Source organism: Peromyscus maniculatus, chromosome 11 (genome assembly GCF_049852395.1).
Source record: "Peromyscus maniculatus bairdii isolate BWxNUB_F1_BW_parent chromosome 11, HU_Pman_BW_mat_3.1, whole genome shotgun sequence".
NCBI classification, from domain to species: domain Eukaryota; kingdom Metazoa; phylum Chordata; class Mammalia; order Rodentia; family Cricetidae; genus Peromyscus; species Peromyscus maniculatus.
Genome location: NC_134862.1, coordinates 65445049 through 65471545, shown reverse-complemented (window position 1 = coordinate 65471545; position 26497 = coordinate 65445049). Strand labels below are relative to the sequence as shown.

The window sequence follows — 26497 nt, the reverse complement described above, 5'->3', positions numbered from 1 at the left end:
CCTTCTTCTGTCCCCCAAAAGTAATAAGCTTTTCTAAAAAATGCCAGACAACACTGATGTCTGGGGCTGCATTTCCGTTGATTTTACCACTGTTCCTTTCCCCTGCCCCTCGTGATTATATTTGGGTTTTGTTTGTTTTGTTTGAGTCTGTAGGTGGATGACTCCAATTTGTACGTGACTGAGATTCCCTGTTGGTGTATCTTCCTGGGTATTTCTTCCGGGAACCATACTGAGTGCAGAGATTTACAGCTAAGAGTCTCCAGGCAGCCCCCCCCCCCCCCTTGCTTCCTGCCCAGCGAGGCCTTTTGTGCATCCCTGGTCACGCTGTTCTTTATACTCTGGTCTCCCGTGTCAGATTTGATTCCCCGACTGAGATCCAGTTTGGATGCCGCACTTGCCATGGAAGCCCTTTGAATTCTTGTTCGATCTTTCCTGTTTTGGAACTTCCAAAGTCCTTCATATTGAAGTGGATCACTAACTTAAAACCTTGTATTATAGTCATATACACATGCTTTATTTTTCTAGTTCTACTACTATTTAGATTTTTTTAGGCTGAAACTGAATGTTGGGTTTTTTTACTCTTTGCTCATTTACTCTTTGGGGGACCCTCCACCCAGCTCCCAAACAAATACACATGGAGGCTTATTTCTTACTCATAAATGCCCGGCCTTACCTTGGCTTATTTCTAGCAAGCTTTTCTTAACTTAAATGATCCCATCTACCTTTTGCCTCTGGGCCTTTTCCTCTCCTTGCTTCTGTATCATCTTGCTTTCACCCTTACCCCATGGCTGGCTGAGGGGCTGACCCCTTCTTTTCTTACTCCTTGACCTCTCTTGCTTCCACATTTCTCCTATTTATTCTCTCTGCCCACCAGCCCCGCCTATCCTTTCTCCTGACCAGCTATTGGCTGTTCAGCTCTTTATTAGACCAATCAGGTGTTTTAGACAGGCAAAGTAACACAGCTTCACAGAGTTAAACAAATGCAACATAAAAGAATGCAACACATCTTTGCATCATTAAAACAAATGTTCCACAGCAGAAACAAATGTAACACAGCTTCAAATAATATTCCACAACAACTGAATTTTGCTAAGAGACACAGTGCCTATTTACCATTTGATCCATGGTTCATGGAGCTGAATGGAGCTTACTAAACTTAGGAAACTCTTCTCAGTTGAATTAGTTGGTGCTGTTGGTAGAAAACATCTCAACATCTTTTGAAACACAGAGTTTCTCAAACCTTAAAGGTTGCTGAAGTGCTGGGGGACGGTTTAAAGAAGTCCAGTGTATAACCTTCAGCTGTTACCTACCCCATACCTAACGCACGTGTGCTGTGGCCATAAACCAACCGCTGTGTTATTTCTCCCGTCATAGCCCACATTTCTGGATTATGTGCGGCCACGTTCCTGGACCTGTCGGTATGTGTTTTAGAGGCCTCGGCTCTGCTGCCTTCTTGCCAATGAAGATATTCTTCCTGCTTCTGAGCCAGCCGTCATCAGCAGTTACTGAACTGATCTATGCCACGTTGTTTGGACACTCCAGCCTTTCCGACGGCTCACCTGAAGCTGGGCTCGGTTCACCCAATGATTTTTGGGGTGGGGAGGGGGTTGGTTTCCTTTTGGGTAGGAAGGAGACCAATGGCTGAGGTAATGGCAGATTTTCTCGGGGTTATCTCAGCTCAAGCCTTGGTAGTTTTATCTGTTTATTTCCTTGATTCTGTCCAGCCAGAGACTAAACATATCTTGGCCATAAATTAGCCAAAAACACTCAGGAAGAAATCATCCCAGTACCTCTGGCTTCCAGGTTTTTCATGTACACTGTTAGGAGGTGAGCTAGTTAACTGTACAATTAGGGAGAAATGAATTGTGTTATTTCTAGTAGAAAGAGAGATAATATCGTTATGCTTTCTGCTCATATCTTTTGTTGCTGTTCTGTTTTGCTTTGTCTCTGAGCTGGGAATAGAATCCAGGGCCTTGCCCAGTGGCAACACACTGAGCCACACCCCAGCCCCATATTGTATTTTTCTGAAAGTTCTGGTCTACTCTTTTTTTTTTTTTTCTGTATAAGTTATGATTTTTTTTTTTTTTAATTAGCGGTCTTTCACCTTGAACTCAATACTAGTATAAATTCAAGGGTCAGAAGTATGAAGGGAAAAATAGATTGCCTTTTGAAACTTCAAAAGTCATTTTAAAACAGATTCACTGAGATGGTCATATATTTTAATTATGCTATCAGAAGAAGATTTTATTGTTGTTGGTCTGGTTTTTTAAGAGGCAGGGTCTTGCTATGTAGCCCAGGCTGGTCTTGAACTTGCTATGTAGCCTGGCTGGCCTTGAACCCCTGACCTCCTGCCCCTGCCTCCCAAGTGCTAGGATCACAGAAGATACCACCATGTCTGGCCAAGATTTTTTTTTCTTTTAACTTTTAAGTTACTTAGAAGTATTCTTTGGTACAGTTGCTTTACTGTCTACCAATTAGTGACCTTCCTTGTTATAGACTAGTGAGTCCATAATGGAAGTACTAACTAATCTATCGATACTAAACGGCTACTAAGGATCCAGAAGCTGGCTTCTGAAGCAGCTGCTCCGTCATTATACTTTAACAGTATATTTTTAGATGAAATAAATTACTGTGTGATCATTTGTACTCATTATGTGACATTTCCAAGTTCAGAGGTGCCCGCTCCTTACAGGTGTAGTGGGAAGGTCTGCTGTGCTTGTGTGCATGGGTGTGTGTGTGAGGTTTGCACACTGGAAAGGGTAACACAGACCTGTAGTTCAACCTCCTGCCCAAAGAAATGTGCCTATGAATTGCTAGCACCTGTATTGTTCCGTGGCACAGCCATTTGAAAGACTTTGCTGGTATCCTGGCAACTATCCATACAGTTTGCAAAGTCTTTTCAGAGTGATTTTAAAAATCATTTTAAGTCTCACAGGAAGATAATGTAGAGTTCCTTAATAATCACTTTTATTTTGGACCACGTGTCTCCAGCTTCATCATCTGCTTTATTCACTGTATCTCTAGATGCACTGAGGCTCTGAATGTCAGCTCCACCATCAGCAGACACAGGTTTTTTTTCTCTTCCCAAACAATAATGTTCTGTATTGTCACAGAATCATAAGCCCCTCAATAAGCCTGCTGTGAATAGAGCCTATTAAGTTCTGGCATGTGTCTTAAAGATTAAAGTGAGCCAGTCACTTTTTCACTTTGTGTGTGTGTGTGTGTGTGTGTGTGTGTGTGTGTGTGTGTGGTCTTTTCAGACAGGATTTCTCTATGTAGCCCTGGCTGTCCTGGAACTCACTCTGTCCTCACAGAGATCCACTTGCCTCTGCCTCCCGAGTGCTGGGATTAGAGGTGTGCATCACCACCACCCAGCTAAACTAAGTGACTTTTATGTGTAATTGCATTTGGAATATAATGAGGGAACAGAATGGTCTGAAACTTGGTCATAAGAGTCTTCTGAAGTAAGGGGGTGGGATTTCAGGGTGCCCATTCTGTGAAGTATTGTGTATGCATTTTCAGAAAGGGGTGTTACTCTGTAGCAGTTCTCAGTATTGCATTTGTTGCACCAGTCAAGGCTGCTCTTTCCCCTCACCCACTCTTTTTGAGACAAGGTCTTTCTCTGCAGCCCAGGCTGGCATGGACCTCACATCCTCCTGCCTCAGCCTCCTCAGGTGCTGGAGTTTACAAGCATGTGCTGCCATACCCAACAAGGCTTTTCATTGGGGATTTGTTTTTCACCAAGATTTCAGCTGATAATCATGTCTGCAAACTATTTAGAATTGTAAGAGTGTCTTAAACCTCAAGAGTATAAAGTCCTTAAGGAAGCAGGGACTCGTGTGAAAGAAGAGGCTGGCAACCATGTGAGCCCATCAACGGTTTCCTCTGCAGGAGCCTTTTCTTCAGACCACTGCCTGAACTTACAAATAAAATAAAACCAAAACTTCTTGCTGATAGTGTGCTCCAAGCAAGTCATTTATTGTTGTCTGTTGTGCCAATGGGTGAAAATTATTTTCAGCTAAGAATGATACTTACTGTCTACAAAGTAAGGGATTGAGTATTTCCTGTAAGAAATTGCTCAGCCTTGACGCAGGGCGGGGGGGGGGGGGGGGGGGGGGTGTTGGTCCCGCCTAGACTTAGAATGCCAGACTTTATGTTGACTCCTCAAGGGAGGCCTTACCTTCTGTGAGGAGTGGATGGAGGAGGGTGGGATGGGGGGAGGTGGGGGGAACTGGAAATAGTATGTAAAATGAAAAAATCCTTAAAAAAAAAAAGCATGAATAACTGATTTTGAGAGACCATACAAGAAAACCACTTTACAGTTTTTCACTTTGCATTTAGATGTCTGTTTTGGTCTTTTATTACCTCTGTATCAGATGTTTTTATTCTCAATTCCAGGTAGAGGGAGAGGGGGCAAGTTTTGTTTTTTTGGTGGTGGATACTAAAATTGCCTGAATAATGTTGCTTGCCTCTTGTTAGAATTTAACTAGAACATCAAGGCTGGGTTTTTTGTTGTTTGTTTTTGAGACAGGGTTTCTCTACATAGCCCTGTCATGTAGACCAGGCTGGCTTTGAACTCACAGATCTGCCTCCAGTGTTGGAATTAAAGGGGTGTGCTACCACACCTGGCTGGGGCGGCTTCTGACTTCTCAGTCAGTGCAGCTTTTGACAGTAGGGGAAATGTAGGGCTGGTTCCCAAGAATGTACAGTGTAGCCGGGTGGCGGCGGCGGCGGCGGCGGCGGCGGCGGCGGCGGCGGCGGCGGCGGCGGCGGCGGCGGCGGCGGCGGCGGCGGCGGCGGCGGCGGCGGCGGCGGCGGCGGCGCACACCTTTAATCCCACCACTCGCGAGGCAGAGCCAGGCGGATCTCTGTGCCAGCCTGGTCTACAGAACGAGTTCCAGGACAGCCAAAGCTGTTACACAAAGAAACCCTGTCTTGAAAAAACAAAACAACAACAACAAAAAAGTTCAGCATAGAAATAATCTGTATTTGCAAACAGATTGTTATAGAACTAACTCATTTAGGATATGTAACTTCTAAAATTATTCTTGCCTAAAAATTGGCTATTACAGATTTTCAGGACAAGTCATATATGTTCGAAAATTACTCACTTGCTTTATATAACCTAAAAAGATGGAATTTATTTGTTAGTTACCAAGAAAGGTCATTCAGAAAAAGATCTGTTTTGCACAGGTATAAGAAATTTTGAGGCAAGCCCAGTTTCATGTTTGTGGGAGGAAGAGGAAGCTGAAGCAGCAGTTCTCAACCTGTGGGTCGTGACCCCTAGGGTGGTGGAACAGCCCTTTCACAGGGGTCACCTAAGACCATTGGAAAACACAGATATTTACATTACAATTCATAACAGGAGCAAAAAAAAAATTTTTTTTTCTGAGGCAGAATTTCTCTGTGTGTGTGTCCTTGGCTGTCCTGGAACTTGCTTTGTAGACCAGGTTGGTCTCGAACTCACAGAGGTCCACCTCCCTAGTGCTGGGATTAAAAGCATGGGCCACCATGCAAAGAAATTTTATGGTTGGGGTCACATCATGAGGGACTGTATGAAAGGGTTAAAGTAGTAGAAAGGTTGAGAACCACTGAGCTAAAGTCACATGACTAGTAACAAAACTGATGTAAACTTTTATGACGTTTACTCTGCTCCATTAAAAAAAAAAGGAAAAGAGGAAAAATAATTTGGGGATATGCTTGCCTACCATTCACAAACCCTTGCTAGGCTCGCCCAAGATGCAACGGGACCATATACCTGTGATCTCAGCTCTAGCGAGGTAGAGGAGGAGGATCAGAATTCCAGGTTATTCCTAGCTCCACAACCAGTTAAAGTTGGGGACCAGCCTGGGCTACAAGTGATCCAGTCTCTCAGGCCCCATTACATAACACAGACACAATGTATCTATGTAGGGTTCTTCTCAGATGGCAGAGTGATTCTCTCCTGTCCCAGACTACCCAGTTGAGAACCAGTAGGAGATGACCGAAGCGTGGGCTGTGGATTCAGATAGCCGGGCATAGCAAAGTGACGCGGGCCAGAGCTGCCTGCCTTACAGAGCCAGTGTCCTCGCGTGTAAGGTGGGGAGGATAACTACCTCATAGGATCGCCGCAGGGCACCAGCCCTGGCAGAAACAGCTTCCTACTTAATCTCTGTACAGTCAAAATCTAAATCTGGATTGTTGCCTCTTTAAAATGGCAGGGTTAAGCCGGGCGGTGGTGGCGCACGCCTTTAATCCCAGCACTCGGGAGGCAGAGGCAGGCGGATCTCTGTGAGTTCGAGGCCAGCCTGGTCTACCAAGTGAGTTCCAGGAAAGGCGCAAAGCTACACAGAGAAACCCTGTCTCGAAAAAACCAAAAAAAAAAATGGCAGGGTTCCAGGAATTACTGCTCTTATAAGCGGTCCCTGACACCACACCACAGCCATTGAGTCCCCCTGCTCCTTGATAGGCTCCCCCAAGACAGACGCAGTTCCCCTGCCTCTTCCCTGAGAGTCACAGCGGGAGCCACCACACCTGTCGTTTTAAACTAGATGGGCATGGTTTTGTCTTTTCAAAATTGCTTCAGGTTTATCTGCTTTAACGTTAGAGTGAGGTGATGAAGCTTCTAGAGAGCATTGCTGCTGTGACCTGGGTATTTATCTCCAGTGTTTAGAACTAGTGTGCATATTTCATAGCCAAGTCCTAGAATTTTGGAGAGGAGGGGACCTAATGAGGACCTCTGAGAAGGCTTTATAGCCTTTGAAGGCAGAATCAATTTCTTTTTTTGTGCTGAATTGGGGGTTAAACCCATAGCCTTGTGCATGCCGAGCGAGCACCCACCACCAAGCTAGCCCTACCCAGCCTTAGAATAGATTTCTTCACTGAAGATAGCTCATTACTATATATATATATATATATATATATATATATATATATATATATATATATATATAATTTTACAATACCATTCAGTTCTACATATCAGCCATGGGTTCCCCTGTTCTACCCCCTCCCACCCCCTCCCATTACCCCCAGCCTACCCCCCATTCCCACCTCCTCCAGGACAAGTCCTCCCCCGAGGATTGCAATCAACCTGGTAGACTCAGTCCAGGCAGGTCCAGTCCCTTCCTCCCAAATTGAGCCAAGTGTCCCTGCATAAGCTCCAGGTTTCAAACAGCCAACTCATGCAATGAGCACAGGACTTGGTCCCACTGCCTAGTTGCCTCCCAAACTGATCAAGCCAATCGACTGTCTCACCTATTCAGAGGGCCTGATCCAGCTGGGGGCCCCTCAGCCTTTGGTTCATAGTTCATGTGTTTCCATTCATTTGGCTATTTTTTTCTTTTTCAATAATTGAGTAAAACTGAAATTTATTATAAGCCACAGTAGTCCTAGGGACCTCCATGCTATATATATAGCCTCTAGCGCTCATTACTTTTAATGAAGTGTAAGTGTCTTTGCTGACTAATCTTATGCAGTAATTTAGTTTCCACATAATTTTTGTAATGCCATGTGTAACTACTCACATCGGCAAGGAAATCTCAGTCTCTAGGCATTTATGGCTGGCCTTGAAGGAACTAGGAGAGGGTTCTGAGGAGTAGGACATGTGACAGTTGTGTAAGGATTTGATTGTTTTTAACACCCATGCAGTTTCTATCAGGCGATGTGCTAGACCCTTTGTCGAAATAAAACACAGAAGCCCAGTTTATATAGGAAATAAATACAGTTGTTGAAATAAATCAGAGCCCTTCTTTCCTCTCAGTTCGGTAGGCAGCTGAGAAATCGTCAGGTAAAAACAATAAGCTGTAAGTTGGTAGGAGAGTTCTGGAGTCTTCTAAATCTTTATTGAATTTTTTTCTTCTTCTGTGAAACGCTTTTAAATAGCTAATTTAGACTTGAGAAAAAGAATGGATTATTTTCAGACCTGTCTCAAGTTGTGTGTTTAAATGGAAACATGTTCCCCTTTTTATATGATCACCTTTAATCTTCACACATTTCCTGTCTCTACTTCAACATGCCCCACCCTGGTGGAACACTTATCTTCAGGTGAGTGGATGGCACACAGGGTCTTGTGGCGTGTGTCTTGTTGAAGGGTAGCTGTACTGTTTTGAATATTGTTGAAATATGCAGCCCCAACACCTAGTCATTAGAGATGTAGCCTGCGGGTCAATGTGCTGATTCTCGGGTGTGAAGAGAGGTGGAGCCTGGTCTAGGCCCTGTCATTTGGACTGTGCAGTGGCTGCCTATGTATCTCAGGTCTGCGTCTCCTAGGTCACAGCAGCAAGAGTTGTTTTTAAAGTGTGTGTGTGTGTGTGTGTGTGTGTGTGTGTGATTAAAGAGAGCTTGGTTTTTCCTACTGAATCTTGATTACCTCTTCCTGCTTTAATCACTGGTGAGATGAATTTGTTTAAAATGTATTGTTCACATTCTTCTGAAGATTTCTTAAATTTTGTGTTCATAAATACTGCATATGTGAATATGGTAAATAAATATACTTAGAAAAAAACCTTGAGTTGTGTAGTGTATGCATGTGTATAGAGTACCGGGCCCCCCCCCATCTGTCAAACAGTCCTGAATGGAAAGTGAGGATTGAGAAATAATAGATAGGTAAAATAGAGACGTAGACGTAAAAGAAAAAGACAGACACGGGATAACTTCAGGGGGGGCTCGGAGTCAATACCACAGCAGCTCCAAGTTTATTTCTCAGGGCCTTTTTATACCCGTAACAGGAGGCAAAAAGACCTCCCCTCTCAAGGACACCATGGTTCAAGGTACAGACAAGCATAAACACCTCCTTAATTCTCAAAACATCTAGTAACCATGCCTTACGGCAAAGCATCCTGTTATACAGCCTTGGGGAGCAAGACATCTGGTAACTGTGCCTTTGGCCAAACATCCTGTAATATAGCCTTGCAGAACAAAACAAACTTGGACTCTGACCTTGAGTCAAGATGGAAATCAAACCACAAACTGGGGACACTGTAGGCTCCCATAATGGAATCTAATTCCCTCTGCACCTGGGGCACCTTCACATGCACATACCCACATACATGTCATGTACAGCCCCCAGTGGCCATTCCTTTTTGGGAGGTGACGTGGGGCTGGGGGTTGAGACAGTTTCTGCAGCCCAGGTCTCAACCTCCAAAGGGCTGAGATTACTGAGCTATCAAACTGGACCCGCCAGCACTTGGCTCTTCCCAGTCTCCACAACTGCGAAATAAATGTCTATTTTCCACAGACTGCCCATCTTGTCTTCTGTTGTAACAGCACAAGTGTACTGGCGCCTTCTCCCCAAAGAATCTACTGATTGTAGGAGTGCATCATGATCAGTAGTTGACATCACAACATTCTTCCCATTGAAACAGCCATGGGGGCAACAGGCACAAAGTCACTCTGCTTACCCTCTATGACCTAACTGTTCCCACCTATTTCCACAGGGCAAGGGAGCGGGATGGGGGAAGTCGCTTCAGAAGTTAAGTGTGCCTGGCTAGTCATTGCCGTGTAGAGTTAAGAAACACCACGGGGCGGGGGGAAGGGGAGGAGGGGAGGGCAATTTATGGAAGCTTAGGGTCCCTTTGGACTCAACCAAGTTTGTGCATCTGATTTACAAAATTGATAGAACAGTTTGTAAATTTAACAAGAGAAAGCTCTCATGGGATGCCATATTCAAGGTTGGCATGGCTGCCCAATTTGCTCTTGGTAGGAGCCTGATTTACTGTACAGTGAGAAAGGCAATTATTCTCACAGGTTATCATCATCATCATCATCATCACTAATTCCCTTGGGAAGTGTTCGGCTAAGCTGTAGCTAAATTTCTTCGATACTAAAAAGTATCTCTCTGGAAAGTTCCAAATTAATCCAGGTGTGGTGGTGCATGCCTGTGAACATTAAATACAAATACTAGCCTACTTCCCCCTCACGGACTCCTTTCAAGGAGATCTGCAGGCTCCTATCTGAGCACCCAGAGATGAATATGAAATCTTGTCCACAAGCTGTGAAAATGAACTGGTAGGGCCTGGCGTGGTGGCGCACGCCTTTAATCCCAACAATTGGGAGGCAGAAGCAGGAGGATCTCTGTGAGTTTGAAGCCACCCGAGATATTTAGAACATGCGCAAAACAATAAAGACGGATTCAAGGACGAACACGACTCCTACAACACCCTATCGTATGGGCGGGGCCACAGGGGAGTTCCTAAGGGAGCGCGGCAGCCAGTTGGGTCTGCGCTTGCGCAGTCTGCAGCCGGAAGCGCGGCCACTGGAGACGGTCCCATGCCAAGGCAAGAGCCAGATTAATTATTTGTCTTCCTTATTGTTACTACGCACGACTAAAAGCGCACGGAAACAGCTAGATAGTGTAGAGACTGTTCCACCTGTCTTTTCTTTTGACGGCGCCGCCGGAGGCAGCCCGACCACAGGTTGCTAGGACACGGGGTCTTGCGTTGCTATGACGAGGCAGGGCGTTCCAGGAAGGGGCCTACCAACCGAGGCCTGGCGGGAAACACAATTTGTGGGTACAGCTGCGGGTGACAGTCAACAGGCCTCTGCCGAAGGGGCCGTGGGAACCCTGTCCCACTCGAGCCCGTGGAGCTGGGCTGCGCTGACCCGCCCGCCGTCTATAGGGCGGCGGACCCCGACTTTCCCGGGCGAGGCCCTGACTCTGACTCATCCGTACCCCTCCTCGACATGGCAGGTTATCCGAGAGAACCCTCCCCGAAGAAGGGACACCATACTAGATGAATTCTGAGTTCCAATCTGAACATAAACCATCAAGGTGCCCCTTTGTTCATTTGCTTTTGTTTTGCCTACAGAACTACGGGGCGGCCTGAAGGACGCAGCGCGATTTTGATTTGTTTCTGAATTGATTTTTTCTGGAGGAATAGCTCTGGGAGTGATCGGAGGCATTGTTCATCATGTCTCTCCGCAAAGCGTCGGGAACTTCACTGAACACCCCATCAACAGCTGAGGTCAAACAGTCCAAACTGTCTGTAGTCAAGGAGGAGACAAGAGGTAAACTTCAGCATCATCAGAACCATCGATCAGAACCATCATAGCCACTGACAATATGCAATGCAATCCGTTCTCCCCTTCTCCTCGGACAACCTGGCCATTACCAAGTCAGAATCCTGTTTCGTCTTCGTTTAAATGCTAACAGCAGTATGAAACACCCCCTGTTTGGCTCCTTGTTCTCTGACTTTAAAGAGAACTTAAAAAGCACAGTAGTGTGGATAAGATAAACACAGCTTGGTACTCTATGCCTGTTTGTATAAGATTCAAGGATTTTTCTGAGAGTCCTTAAAATTTCCATCCTTGGGGCTGGACTCCGTAGCTCATGCCTTTAATCCCAGCACTCGGGAGGCAGAGGCAGGTGGATCTCTGTGAGTTCGAGGCCAGCCTGGTCTACAGAGTGAGTTCCAGGACAGTTAGAGTTACATAGTGAGACCGTGTTTCAAAAGAAAAAAAAGGGGGGGGGGAGATTTATGATAAATGTACCCTTGTACTAGAGTAAGAATCAAGTACAGTCACCTTCTCACCCTTACTCTCCAGTCTTACTGTCACTTAGGGGCTTTTGTTTTGTTTGTTCTGTTATTTATATTTTGCTACAGTTCCATCAACCTTTTACTATTTACGAGGTACGGATGATTCAACTCAGGGACATATACACACTAAGCAAGGACTCTACCCTGATCTCGCTCCCTGTGTATTTTTTATGTTGAAATAGGGGAGTCTCACTCCATTGTCCAGCCGGCTGTACACTCACTCTGTAGACCAGTCTTCTTATTTGTATCTCTCTCCGTGTTCTCATGCTTCCTCTCCCCCTCCACCCTCCTGTGGACTGGATGCTATTCCGTGCTTTAAATATACTTTGTTGCTGTGCCTGTCCATTGTTAGAAGAACATATGAGACTGATAAGGCAGTCTGGGGAGCTTTAACTCTCTAGAACATTCCACTGAAAGTTTTTCTTTCCTGTTACTTTCTTAGTCCTTCCTGAGCTGAAGGAGAGAAAAGTCATGGTGGACCATCTCAAACCCCTTCCTTCTTCCCTTCCGAATGAATTCATCCCCGAGGAAGTTCTTCTTTCTCTGAACTATGCAGCCAATGCTGGTCCCTGTCCTACAAACTTATTGCCTGCTAAGAAACTTAAAGCTCCAAAGGTGAGTATACACATACGTAGAACATTTGGGTCATTTTTTTTTTTTTGTATTTACTTCATTAAAGTATTTGGTGAGCATAAGTTATACGTTTCAGACGCTCTTTAAAACTCAGATTTTAAATTAAAAATTTTATTATTAGTTCATGTGTGAGTCTGGGCACAGGGTGGAAGGACAGCTTCTGGGAGTTGGTTCTCTCTTTCCACCATGGGTTCTGGGAGAGAAATACAGGTCATCAGATTGCAGGCTTTCAGCTGCCATGCCGTCCTGCCAACGAGAAACTTCAGATCTTGCTGAGCATGGTGACGGGCACTGATAATTCCAGCACTTCAGAAGCTGAAGCAGGAGGATTATCATGAATTCCAGGCCAGACTGGGCTACACAATGACATCCTGTCTCAAAAAACAAAACCAGAAACAACCAAAAGCAAAAGACCCTCAGGTCTTTTGAGCAAATGTTTCCATTGCTTGAGTGTTTCTGTTAACCTGTTTTTATGTAAACTTAGCGAGCATATTATTGATGCTCTCTTAATATTCTAATTTGCCTTTCAATCTGTTCTTGAATAAGCATTCTGCTCCTCTCTAAAGCATTCAAATGCCCTTGATGTAAATATTCAAATTGGTAACTTTTCTTTGACTAGAGTGCCCTCTGCTGGACATTGTGTTTTCGCTTTTTTCCAACAGGGCGCTCTTCCACGTATTGTAGACCATGTCTGGCAGCACCCTGTTCGAAGGAATAAATTCAAATATCTGATTGATCATCCTGTCTCCGTAACAACAGCTGGAAGGTAAAGAAGGAAACGAGTTGGGTATATGCATGTAGATAGAATTGTTTTCTCATTTTGGGTGATAATCTTGGGTGTGGGTGGATTGACAGCACTGTAGAATTATGGATTGTGAAACTTGCAGTATCATTGATAAGTGGTAATATTGAAAGGATATATGTATAGTTATTATCAGTATGGTAGATTTGAATACTGGCTGTACATTTTGGTTTGCTGAATTTTTAAACACACACACACACACACACACACACACACACACACACACACGTTTATTTTTTGGTTTTTCTAGACAGGGTTTCTCCGTGTAGTTTTGGTGCCTGTCCTGGATCTCGTTCTGTAGACCAGGCTGGCCTCAAACTCACAGAGATCCGCCTGGTTCTGCCTCCCGAGTGCTGGGATTAAAGGCGTGTGCCGCCATCGCCATCATCATCATCATCACCACCACCACCACCACCACCACCACCACCACCACCACCACCACCACCGCTTGGCCATATGCGTTTGTTTGTTTATTTATTTAGTGTGTATATGCCATGTCCCATGTGTGAGACCAGAGGACAGCTTGTAGCAGTTGGTTCTCACCTTCCACCATGTGGGTTCTGCATTTGAACTCGGGCTGTCAGGCTTGCTGGCAAGCACCTTTGTCCACTGAGCCCTCCTCCAGGCCTGGTTTGTTGTTGTTTTGTTTCTTTTTTGCACACTTGTTTGTACACTTATTTCTCTAGTGTTCTGGTTTTTTGCACTATACTAAGAAGGATAAATCCATCAAACAGAAGGCCTTTGGCGCATTTTATATCTGTAGGTGTCCATGCATTTTGTACATCTTAGAGGAAGCATGGCATTGGAGTCTTGATGAATAGGTTAATTTCCTGGCTCTTTTCAAGGGGAACCCTTAACCTTTTTACACTGTTTCAGACTAAAGCACCAAATGCTATTTATAATTTTGTATCATTCCCAAAAATGTGCTGTCAAATTTTGTTCCATGAAGATTGTGGCTTATTCCTTTGAAAGTATTTTCCATTTATCAAAATCTCCCTGCATGCCTTGCTTACATGCCACGTTCATCCAGAAGTCCATCCATACTTAGAGTATTTAATCTTATTGAAGTTGCTTTTCTCATGGGTGAGAAGGGATGGACAGAGTCGCTCAGTTTTCTGTGCCCTGAGGGGTATGGAAAAGCAGACGTGAGCGAGGGGAGGGTGGAGTATGTCAAACGTTTAAGTGTGGGGGTTATGGCTGTGCAGTTCCGCAGTGTTACGGTGGAAACTTGGCTGGGTGGCTTTAGTGTCTTAAATTTTGTATTTTGTGCATTCAGATCACAGCTGTAATGATTAGTGTTGGAATTAGCAGTTATGTGATTGTTAAAGTACTTTGAAAAGTTAACTGGTTATATTTGATTATGGCAGGAAACTGACACAAAAGGTTTTACTATCAAATGATTTCTGAGTGGAAGTTCTTAAAATATGGCCATCAAGTAGCAGCACCACCCCAGTCCTCACTGTAACCCCAGAAACTGAATAAAAATCTCAGCATTCCATCCTCACTGTAACCCTAGAACCTGTGAATACAGACCTCAGCAGCCCATCCTCACTGTAACCCCAGAACCTGTGAATACAGACCTCAGCAGCCCATCCTCACTGTAACCCCAGAACCTGTGAGTACAGACCTCAGCAGCCCATCCTCACTGTAACCCCAGAACCTGTGAATAGACCTCAGCACCCCATTCTCACTGTAACCCCAGAACCTGTGAATACAGACCTCAGCACCCCATTCTTACTGTAACCCCGGAACCTGTGAATAGACCTCACCAGCAGGAGACTTTGTAGGAAGGTTAAAAACAGAGAAATTGCACCCAATTGCTTGTGAGCCCAGCACACGTCTTGGAAAGTATAAAAGAAGGTGATGAGTGGGTCAGGAGATGAGACCAAACAAGGATGGCCGAATGGAAGGACGAGTCAAGACACGTGAGGACGGCTCAGCTGGTGTCCATCAAGGACACAGTCCTAGTCCCATGACCTCTAGGGAGGACTTCTGTCAACATGAAGAACCTAAGGCTTGCCTTAGGTTTCCCTTGCTGTGATAAAACACTGTGACCAAAGGCAACTCAGGGAGGAAAGAGTTATTTCGTCTCACAGCTCTCAGGTCACACTCCATCACTGAGGGAAGTCAGGGCAGGAACCTGGAGGCAGGAGCTGAGGTAGAAGCTGTGGTGGAATACTGGTTTGCTTCTCCTGGTTTGTTCAGTTCCCTCCCACCTCCCGTCCGTCCTCCCTTCTCCTTCCTTCCTCTTTCTCTCCCTTCCCCTCTTTCTTTTCTTATCTATCTACTTATTGTTTGTTTGTTTGGTTGGTTTGGTTTTCGAGACAGGGTTTCTCTGTGTAGCCCTGGCTGTCCTGGAACTCGCTCCATAGACCAGGCTGGCCTGGAACTCACAGAGATTCGCTCACCTCTGCCTTCCCTCAATCATTATTCAAGAAAATGCCCTACTGGCAATCTGCTGGAGGCATTTTTTCAGTTGAGGTTTCTCTTCCCACATAGTTCCAGCTTGTGTCAAGTTAATCAAACAGGAACCAGGCAGCACAAGCTCAGGCATGGCCCTTCCAGGCATCCGTACCACATCCTCATCAGCATCTCGACAGCTCTGTTTCAGGGCTGTGACACCCGCACACTAGAAAGTGATGTGCACAATGGCCAGGTATTCAGAGCACAGCAATGACACACAAGTGACAAGGCATTCAGCTCTAAAGATCTTTTCTGATGGCTTCATCAGCCAGTGTTCAACGCACAAAATAAATCTTGGGATTTTAAGCAGGAAATGATTGAATGCAGAAAACTGACTGCTACGAAAATTATTGAGGCCAGCAAGATGGCTCAGCAGGAAAAGCAATTGCCTTGCAGCCTGGTGACCTGAGCCCATTCCTATGGGTTAAAAAGAGAGAACTGACTCCCCAAAATGGTTCTCAACTGCCACGTGAGTGCTGTGGTGTCTTTGTGTCTACACTTACACACCCACATCACACACCGTCCAATCCATGTCACACATTCACCTATGCCACACACCGATGTCACACACATCAGCCACACCCAAGTTACACACACCCACATTACACACACCCACATCACACACTCACATCACAATCCATGTCACACATACTTATGTCACACATCCATGTCACACACTCACATCACCCACACCCACATTGCAAACACACCACATCACACATCCCCATATCACACATCCCCATATCACATCCCCACATCATAACACCCACAAATCATGCACACACCCATATCATACACACCCACATCACATAACCACAGCACACCCCCACTTAACACATCCCTATGTCACACCCCAGATCACATCCCACATCATACCTTCACATCACACTCAAGCATCACACACCCACATCACACACTCCCATATCACAAACACCCACATCACAACCCCCATATCACAAACACCCACATCACACATCCCTGTTACAGATACCCATGTCACATACACCCACATCACACACACCTATATCACACCCCCACATAACACTCAACCATATCACACACACACACACACACACACACACACATCACATACACCCATGTCACATACACGCACATTACACGAACCCACATCACATACACCCACATCCCCACTAATAAGGAAATAAAATATAACCTGGACCTTGGTGTGTAGACCAGGCAGGCCTTGAATTCAAGAGATCTGCCTGCTTCTGCCTCCCAAGCACTGAGATTAAAGGCATGCCCACCACATCTAAGGAAGAATATAACATGTATAGAATTGTGTGTAATTGTATAATTCCATAAAAAGGTAGGGAGTATATAAAACCTGGTGCTGCTAGGAATGTAGAGCCTGCTGCTTCCTGACATGATATGACGGTCACATGACCAGCTTCAGGGAGACTTCACAGTACTTTCTGCTGACAAAGAAAAACCTTTTTAAAATTCAATTAAGTTTCAATATGACTCTTTCTCTCTCTCTCATTCTCTCTCTCTCTCTGAGACAGGGTCTCACTCTGTAGCTTTGGCTGGTTACTATGTAGCTCAGGCTAGCCTCAAGCAAAAATCCACCTATCTGAGCCCTGAGGGCTGAGACTAAAGGCATGTGCTCCCATACCAGACTCATTAGGGTGTTTTCATACGTGTGTCATGAGACTTTGTTCTAATTTGTTCCCTTCTACAGTGCCCTCCTCCATGCTTTGGGTGCTTTTTGTCAATTTTTTTTTTTTTTTTTTTGGTTTTTCGAGACAGGGTTTCTCTGTGTTTTGGTGCCTGTCCTGGATCTCGTTCTGTAGACCAGGCTGGCCTCGAACTCACAGAGATCCTCCTGGCTTTGCCTCCTGAGTACTGTAATTAAAGGCTTGTGCCACTGCCACCCAGCCTCAAAGTTTTTTTTTAAACGTGGGCAGTAATAGTTACTATTTTTCTGTTATGACCCCTGCACATGACAGATTTTCAATGCAAATGACCCAAGTCACTACTGTGACTTCATTTACTTACATTTTTATTAGTATGCTCACTTATTCATTGTGTGTGTGCTCATACCACAGTATGCATGTGGGGAGCAGAGGAACTTTCCTGAGTCTGTTTTCTCTCTGCACTGTGAATTCTGGCAATCAGACTCAGCTTGTTTAGTAATTGATCTCACCACTGAGTAATCTGGCTTGTCCTAGATGATCTTTAAAAAATACTTTATTATATTTTATTAGTGTTGTGTGTGTGTGTGTGTGTGTGTGTGTGTGTGTGTGTGTGTGTCACAGTTCACTTGTGGTTAAAGGGCAATTTTATGTAGTTGATTCTCCTACCTTTATTTGGGTCCTACTGATCAAGTTCATGTCTTCAGGCTTGTGTGGCAAGTGTCTTTACCCGCAGAACCATCTTGCTGGCCCCCCAGAATCTTTTTGAGAGACCTTCTAACAGAGGAACGAGATTCAAAGGAAAATGATTGATTTTGATGAAAGGGAGTGGATAGCTGGTCAGCAAAATGGCCAGTGTCGTCTTCTGCAGCAGCAGCAGCAGCAACAACAACAATACGGAGGAGAGAGAATTACAATGAGCACAAAGCAGGCCCAAGTCTATTCTAAAGCTGATGGAGGGACAGAGACAAATGAAAGCATTCCACATGAAATAATGACGCCTTAGGGAGCTAAGTCTGAGAGAAGACCTGGGGAGTCACATCAGAAGTAATGACAATGGGCCAGAGATGTGCTGTTGTAAGAACTAGGAGGACCGACACTCTAGTGACATAAGGCGGCTGTAGAATTAATCGACGTCAGCAGTGGACTGGACACTGACACTCTAGTGACATGAGATGACTGTAGAATTAATCGACGTCAGCTGTGGACTGGACACTGACACTCTAGTGACATGAGGAGGCTGTAGAATTAATCGACGTCAGCAGTGGATTGGACACTGACACTCTAGTGACATGAGATGACTGTAGAATTAATCGACGTCAGCAGTGGACTGGACACTGACACTCTAGTGACATGAGGAGGCTGTAGAATTAATCGACGTCAGCAGTGGATTGGACACTGACACTCTAGTGACATGAGATGACTGTAGAATTAATCGACGTCAGCAGTGGATTGGACACTGACGCTCTAATGACATGAGGAGACTGTAGAATTAATCGACGTCAGCAGTGGATTGGACACTGAGGGCAAAGGATGGGAGGGTGGATACTGATGCTGAGATCTTGATGGAGGGTGGATACTGATGCTGAGATCTTGATGACAGCCTTAGCCAATAGCGGGTGGTGACACAGACTGCGGGGCTGATGGCTTCACCAAAGAAGAAATCGGAAAGGAAAGTGTTAGGGTACCAAGGACCCAACTCTATGGAGCATCTCTAGAGGAGGAGAAAGGCTCAGAGAGTTCCGAGGAGTGGCAGCTAGGGTAGACAGAAGAACCAGGAATGTCCCAAACACAAGAGCTCAGGAGGAGTCACACCAGGAAAGTATTCTAGGCAGTGGAAGAAACCCGATAAAAGATTAGCTTAGTAAGGGGACGTCTGCACTAGATTTCTAGGGCATGGTTTCAGGAGGGAGGGGCATCTCTTCTGCGAGGTAATATCAGGAAGTTTGATATTTAACAGAAAGACATAGATGAAAAATGGTCGGATTCTAACTAGATTAATCATGACGGCACAGTAGCAATGCATGGTCAAGGAAGGAGTTTTAGAAGGGAAAAGACTTGTTATGGATGTACTAGAGAGTCTCTGTCAGCTTGGCACAAACGAGAGCCACCTAGGAAGATAGACCGTTAGTTGAGGAGTTGCCTCCATGAGATTGGCCCGTGGGCATGTCTGTGGGGCATTGTCTTGATTAGTGATCCTCGCACTAGAAGTAGCACCCTCCCCAGGCAGGGTTGTTTGAGAAGGCAGACTGCGGAACCCATGGAGACCAAGCCAGTCAGCACAGTTCCTCTCTCGTCCCTGCCTCAGCTTCCCTGGGTGATGGTCCGGAGCCTGTAAGCCAGACAAGCTTTTTCCTTCCTCAGGGTGGTTTTGATCAGTATTGTATCACAGTGACATGAAGCAAACAGGCCAGGGAATGTCTTAATGGGGCAGTGGGAGAGTGCTTTCTACACAAGTCATCACTGGTGGAATGACGTTCTGGGGCTGTGGACCAAGATGGAGTCCTGCACACACGTGGCAGAAATAACCATGGCAAAAAGAACTGATTCATCCGAGGTTGAAGGGGAGGAAAGAGTTAATGATGTGAGTGAGAAATTTGTGATGCTGAAGAGAAGAATGTGGGCAGACTCCTGTCCAATGCCCTAGTCTTAGAGGGGGTGGGAAGTGCTGGTCCAGGTGTCGGCAGGTTCACCCTTGACGCTTGGATTCGGGCTATGGAGGGGCCTCCGTTCAGTAAGCTGGTGCTGGGTGCTAAACCCAAGGTCACTAACCAGGTGAGTGAGCCCCTCTTCCAAAAGCTGTGGACCCTGACGGAGTGTCCTCCCCAAGCCGGGGCCCTTCTGCCCGCCTTGGTTGCTTTCTCCCCTCTCTGCTCCTGAGGCAGTGACCACAGCCATTGTGATTTAAGCTGCTCTGCCCAGAGAGTCTGGACCAAATACTAGTCTGCCTCAATTAGGCAATGTTTATTGGAAGCTTATGGATTTCCGGGGAATCTGGGCCTGGCTGTGCGTTCTGACAGCTGTGATCTCTGAAGTGTCCTTACATGGCAGCCATGCTAAAAGTGGCAGATGGTCAAAGTGAAGAGCCAGTCTCTTAGAGCGACAGCGCAACGACTTCAGTGTCTCCAGATGGTCCCCGCATCCATCGCTGCTGTCACGGAAACGGTGAGAACTGTTTGGTTGGTAAACGGCTGTCATCATCCTAAAATAATGGCTCATCTTCTGAAACAGCGCTGGCTAAGGACCAAAGGACATTTATGCAACGGAAATCACGCTTCCTTTCCCCTATGTTTTTAAATAATTTTAAATAATAAAAATCAATTAAGCCGGGGACAAAAAGAAGTAATGAGAGCAGTTTTCCTGACCAAAATTCATATTTTACCCACTAGTAGGAAGCGTGTGGCTGTCTACCTTCTTAGAAAAATCTACATCTACAACGTATTTTCTTAATTTTTAAGGGATATTTCTTTTCTGTATGATGTTAAATATGAAAGAGGAGAGCCCAAGGAGAAGAAGCTTTGTCCCCCAGGTATGAACAAGTCCCTAGAGCCTGAGGACAGTGCCATGGTGCCTCATAATGTAAGTATCGGAAGAAGAATTTTCTCTCCCTCTAGGCTTTTTAATTGTTCCTCTAAACTCTAAAGCAACCTTCGGCTCATTATAACACCAGCCTTCAGGCTCCACTGTCATTACAGTACATCTCAGTTATTTCTTTAAAACTGCATTTACTGGGAAAGAGCAAAGGTATTCTACACCATTTCTCAGGCCACAGTTAACTGTTCCGGTTACTAAGTATTCACTCATTTTAAAAGTACAAAATCAGGGAAGGGTATATTCCCCCTCCCCTGGAAAGTTCACACATAGAGTTGTAGATGATGACTGTCCTCCTCCTCCTGTTCTTCTCCTCCCTCCTTTCTTCTTCTTTTTCTCCCCCCCCCCCCCAGATAGGGTCTCTCTATGTAGCCCTGGCTATGGAAATCAGGCTAGTCTCCATCTCCTCGAGATCTGCTTCCTCTGCCTCCCAAGTGCTAAGGGCATCCCTCATGTGTTATTCCAGTGTGGGGCAGGCACTACTTAATCTTCTTATCCCTTTCATCACCCCTTGGCCGGAACATTATGTTTCCTGGTGCTCCTTTTCTCTTCAAACTGTATAGTTTGCATCTCTTTCTGCCTCACTTGATCTTTTTCATCATAGACCTGCATAAGAATGATTACTAACTACCACATGACAGAGTCAGTTAGGCTGTCTTGAAATCTCCTCCACCAAAGAAATTCATCCATCACTTTTGAATTTAACCTCTTAGAACAAGGGCAGAAAGCAGGCGCGGTCCTTGCCAAAATATCACAATAGTGGTCTCTAGACCAGTTGCTAATATTGTTCCCCTCTGAAGCCTCGTGATCTGGTCCTCCACAGTCCTCATAGCTTTAGTATTATGGTCTCCTAAGATTCTACTGGGATGGCCCATTAAGCTTCACTTACAATGTTCAATGTCTCTAGTCTGATGTCCCAAAGTCTCTTACATTCTTCCAAAAAACAACATAGTTAAGTTTCATAGCAATAGCCCACTTCCTGGCTCTAACTTCTGTCTTAGTTACTTTTTTATTGCTGTGACAAAATGCCATGACCAAGGCGACCTATAAAAGGAAGTGTTTATTGGGCTTATGGTTTCAGAGGTTAGAGTCGATGATGGTGGAGCAAAGACATGGGGGCAGGAGCAGCTGATTCAAGAGCAGGAGGCAGAGAGAGGGCACACTGGTGCAAGTCTTTCGAAACCTCAAAGCCATCTCCACTGACACACCTCCTCCAATTAAGGCCACACCTCCTAATCCTTCTCAAACAGTTCCACCAACTGGGGATGCCCGGGACTTGTAAGGGATATCTCATTCAAACCACCTCATCAAGAAAAAAAAAGAGCTAAAGGGTTTATGAATATAGTTGGCCCTCCATACTTGAGGGTTCTCCATTCACCTATGCCACCAACCACAAGTAAAAAATGCTTGAAAAATTGTATCTGTACTAAACATGTAAAAATGTTTTCTTGTCATAATTCCCTAAATAATTTAGCATGGCAAAATTTTCTTGTATGAGGTATTACAGTAATCCAGAGTCAATACAGTGTAAATAAGAAATGTATGTAGGTCCTATGTAAACACTAAACTGTTTTATGTAATGGGCTTGACAGTGGTTCTCAGCCTCTGGGTTGCAACCTCTTTGGCAAACCTCTATCTCCAAAATATTACTATTTATAACACTAGCAAAATTAGAGATATGAAGTAGCAATGAAAATAATTTCATGGTTGGGTCACCACAACATGAGGAACTGTATTAACTATATTAAAGTGTCGCAGAATTAGGAAGGTTGAAAACCACTGATCTAGATTCTGATATCTTTGAAGGATTCTAAAATTAGTCCTTCTCAAATACCAAGTAATGATTATACCAGGAGAAAAATCTGTCCTCACATTCATGCTTAATTTTGCTATATATGTCCAGTTTTTACCTATTAATATATCCATTCTTTTCTTTATAAGCAGAAGACATTAGCAGACACTTTGATTCCTGAAGAATTTCATATTGTGTCCAATACAGGAGTTTCGGGTTTGGAGTGTTATGATGAGTGAGTACCACGTTGTTTGTTGAATATCTGACATGCACTGTTTTCTCCTTTCCATACTGGAAAGAACCCGAGAAGAGCACACTCCTTTTCCTAGTGTGGTCAGAAATGTTTGGGCGAGCTGCCCTGGCACAGTGTAAGAGATAGTAAAACAAAAACAAAGGCAAAAGAAACAACCCTAGAGAAGGCTCTTCTTCCTTCGCCTGTTTGCTCTTAGAGCACAGTGAACAGAGATGTGTTAAGGTAAAGCGAGAACGATCTCCTGATAGTCAGGAGACTCCAAGGGAGAAATACAAGAATTTTGGGTTTTCATGACTAAATAGTTCCATAGCTTTTCTTACCATTTAATTTCTAATATTTTAAAAAGTGCAACTTTAGGGGCTGGAGAGGTGGCTCAGTGGTTAAGAGCACTGACTGCTCTTCCAAAGGCCCTGGGTTCAATTCCCAGCACCCACATGGCGGTTCACAATTGTCTATAACTCCAAGATCTGACACCCTCACACAGACAAACGTGCAGGCAAGATATCAATGCACATAAAATAAAAATAAATACATTATTAAAAAATATGTTGTTAGGACTAGAGAGATGGCTCAACACGTCAGGGCACTTGCTGCTCTTGCAGAAAACCCAGGTTGGTTTCAGCATCACTGGCAGCTTACCATTTCCTGTGACTCCAGTTCTAGGGGATTTGATGCCCTTCTCTGGCCTCTGAAGGGCCTGCAAGCACGTGGGACATATACATACACTCAGGCACACACACACACACATACAAAAACAAATCTTGAAAAAAATGGAACTTTGAGTTGTGTGTAGTGGTGCATACCTGGGAAACTGAGGCAGGAGGATTGCAAATTCAAGGCCAGCTTGGGCTATATAGAAAGACCCTGTCTCAAAACCCAAAACCAACCAACCAGATAAAGCAGAACTTTCTTCCAAATTCTCTCTTCTCTTCTCTCTCTCTCTCTCTCTCTCTCTCTCTCTCTCTCTCTCTCTCTCTCTCTCTCTCTCTCTCTCTTTCAGAGACAGGATTTTTCTGTATAGCCCTAGCTGTTCTAGAACTCATTTTGTAGACCAGGCTGGCCTCGAACTCACAGAGATCCTTCTGTCTCTGTTTCCTTAGTGCTGGGATTAAAGGTGTGTGCCACCACCACTGCTGGTCTCTCAAATTCTTAGCTGTGGAAGGGGTTTGAGCAGTGCCCACACAGACAATGGAAGGTGGTCTGTATGCCCGTCTCTAGGGCTTTGTTCCAGACTGCACATTAGTCATTTCATCATTAGCTGATTCCTATTTATGCATTTGAAAACAGAGTCTTGTTTTAATTCTCTAAAATAACAGTTAACTATTGCAAAGTCATTGTTTTTCTTTTCTTTCTCCTTTTTTTGGTTCTGGAATTGAATCTAGGGCTTTGCACATGCCAGCAAGGGCCCTACCATCAAGCTACCTCCCAAGCCCACCCTGCCATCTTTGAAAATGCCAAAAGGCAGTTTTGTTGTTATTAATTGTATTGTTTATGTGTGTGTGTTCAGGGGGTGACATCAGAGATCAGCTCTTGGCAGTCAATTCCCCCTTCCACCACGTGGGTCCCAGGCATCAAACTCAGATTGTTGGGCTTGGTGACAAGTGCCTTTACCTGTGGAGCCTTCTCAAAGGCCTTAAAAAAGTCTCATGTGGTTCAGGTAGGTCTCGAACTCTCTGTAGAGGAGATGAGATTAACTGATTCTCCTGCCTCTGCCTCCCTGGTGTCGGGATTGCAGGCATGTCTTTTTTTTTTTTAATGAATCAAGTAAATCTTTGTATTTTGATATATCAAGGAATGGAATTGAATATCCTTTACTAGAAATGTTCCACATATGATCAATGTCATTATATCTCTGTGTAGATTTTTATGGATGATCTTGTATGCACATGATTTTTTAAAATTGCATCCAAGCTTTTAAATTCCATTGAGGTCTTTGGTTTATCATGGTGTAATTTTTTCTATCTTCATTCCTGAGTGAGTCCCCAGCAGTTTCTCTAGAGAACATGGGTTTCATATGGTGGAGAATGGCTCTTAGGAACCCAGGTGCCGGGTATGGGGTGTGCTAACTGATGAACAGGCCGGATACTGTCCTCTCATACCCTTCCTCTCGCTCTGCTCCAGGGCCTCATGTTCCAGCACTGACCTGTACTCTTCAGCCCGACTGTTTTCTTAAAGTGACATTTCCTTATTGTATCTGTTGCAGCAAATACACCACCCTCCTCACAGACAGTGAGAACAGGCTGTTGCTCTTCCCGTCCATGTGAGTACGGGAGATTTTCTGACGTGTTCTTGGGCAGGGTGACCACATACACACATGGCCCTTTCCTTGGTATTTTATTAGACAAAAACATTCAAGTCATGGCAGAGGCCCAAGGTAATAACTGCCTGTGAGCCCATGATTCAATTAGTTGTGTTTCTGCGACCAATTGCATATTCAGATAGTGTATGCACAGCACGATACGCAAGCACTGGAGTGTGTTTTTATATTCTGTGCATTGAGCATCAGAATCTCTCTGCTTTGCTGTCTATCTTTTGTCTCTCACAGTGTGAACTACCCAGTGTTTAAGCTTAGTGTTTATGGTCCCTCCTTTTTTTCCGTGTTCCTATCATCCCACATGCGTTATATAGCACCTTTGGGAGTCAGAATTATTTTTCTTTTAAGAAAAAAATGACACTATTTTCATTTTTATTGTTTTAAACTATGTTAGTGGTATATCACTTAATAAGTATGTCTGGTCCTGCCCCTTCAAATTGCCCTCAGTTAATTCCATAGTGTATATAGTCCTGAAACATTTTACATTTTCGTTTTCATCTGAGGATGGCCCGGGATGCTCCTTACCTAAGTCTGTCCCTTGGATCTTTAGGAAACCTAATAAGAGAGTAGAAGTGATCCGGTTGGGTGACGTGATGGACGCCATGCTGGAGAGAGCTGGAGTAGAGACCGAGGACTATGTGGGCCCAACCAAGGTAACCGCCAGTCAGAGCAGCCTGTGGCTAAGGGTGTGCCCCTGCGAGGCAGAGCGCTCGTTTGGGGTCTGACTCTGCCCTTTATCAGTGGGTGGCCCTGGGTAGATCATCTCATGTGTCTGTTGTACCTCAATCCTAATCTATTGATTAGACGTCATAATAGTACCTGCCACACGGGGTCGTTGTGAGTGAGAGTGAATGGCACATGGTGAACACCGCACCATCAACTGTTAGGATAGTTATGTGTTGTTTAGTCACGGAAATGTGTCTGAGGGAGGCGTCATTAGGTGATGTCACTGTGCAAACACGAAAGCATGGATTTACATAAACCTGGACACGCAGGCCTAGGCGGGGTAGACTGCTACAACTCTGTGGTAAGGATCCTTGTATCCAAACAGAGAAGGCCAATCAAAATATCAGGTGATGGGGATGTTTCAGTCTCTACTCCTTAGAGAACCATGGTTATGAACTGGCCTCTGTTGACCGATGTGTCGTTATTCAGCATGTGACTACATTTGTCAAGGCTCCATGGATTGATCTTACTACTTAGTTTTATTTTTAATGGACATATACATATTTATGGAGTACAATGTGATACTTCCTTATACAGTGTGTAGTGATCAGCTGGGGTAATTTGCGTATTCTCCAATATTTCTCATTTCCTTGTATTGGTATATTTATAATCTTTTTTACTGGATATTTTGTTTTGAGATAGAATCTATGTAATCCAGACTTGCCTTGAATTCACTATGTTTCAGGAGGTGACTTTGAACTTTTGTAGATGTCCTTGAACGTTTGATCCGCCTGTCTCCATCTTCCAAGGGTTAC

At 44.7% G+C, this 26497-nt stretch overlaps 2 protein-coding genes across 26 annotated transcripts in view; both read left to right on the top strand.

Annotated features, from left to right (window-relative positions):
* The window catches only part of Soat1 (sterol O-acyltransferase 1), a 46874-nt gene extending 42920 nt beyond the window's left edge, over positions 1-3954 (top strand). Inside the window, exon 16 of the mRNA XM_076547725.1 lies at positions 1375-3954. Coding sequence (XP_076403840.1) covers positions 1375-1431 — 57 coding nt within the window. The 3' untranslated portion in view covers positions 1432-3954. The remainder of the gene's footprint in view (positions 1-1374) is intronic.
* Positions 3955-9971: 6017 nt separating this feature from the next.
* Axdnd1 (axonemal dynein light chain domain containing 1) overlaps positions 9972-26497 on the top strand; it is a 75958-nt gene continuing 59432 nt past the window's right edge. For 9 of the 25 annotated variants that reach the window (XR_013043352.1, XR_013043349.1, XR_013043348.1 and 6 more), the window contains exons 1-8: positions 10421-10669; positions 10788-10986; positions 11959-12131; positions 12812-12915; positions 20525-20645; positions 22602-22684; positions 24906-24962; positions 25567-25669. Coding sequence is in view for 18 of the 25 variants with exons in the window: in XM_076547716.1 (XP_076403831.1) it covers positions 10890-10986; positions 11959-12131; positions 12812-12915; positions 20525-20645; positions 22602-22684; positions 24906-24962; positions 25567-25669 (738 nt within the window). In the remaining 7 variants the exon portion in view is untranslated. Of the gene's footprint in view, positions 10257-10407; positions 10751-10787; positions 10987-11958; positions 12132-12811; positions 12916-20524; positions 20646-22601; positions 22685-24905; positions 24963-25566; positions 25670-26497 lie in introns of those variants that run through there. The other 16 variants (XM_076547717.1, XM_076547721.1, XM_076547706.1 and 13 more) reach the window with 9 other exon arrangements.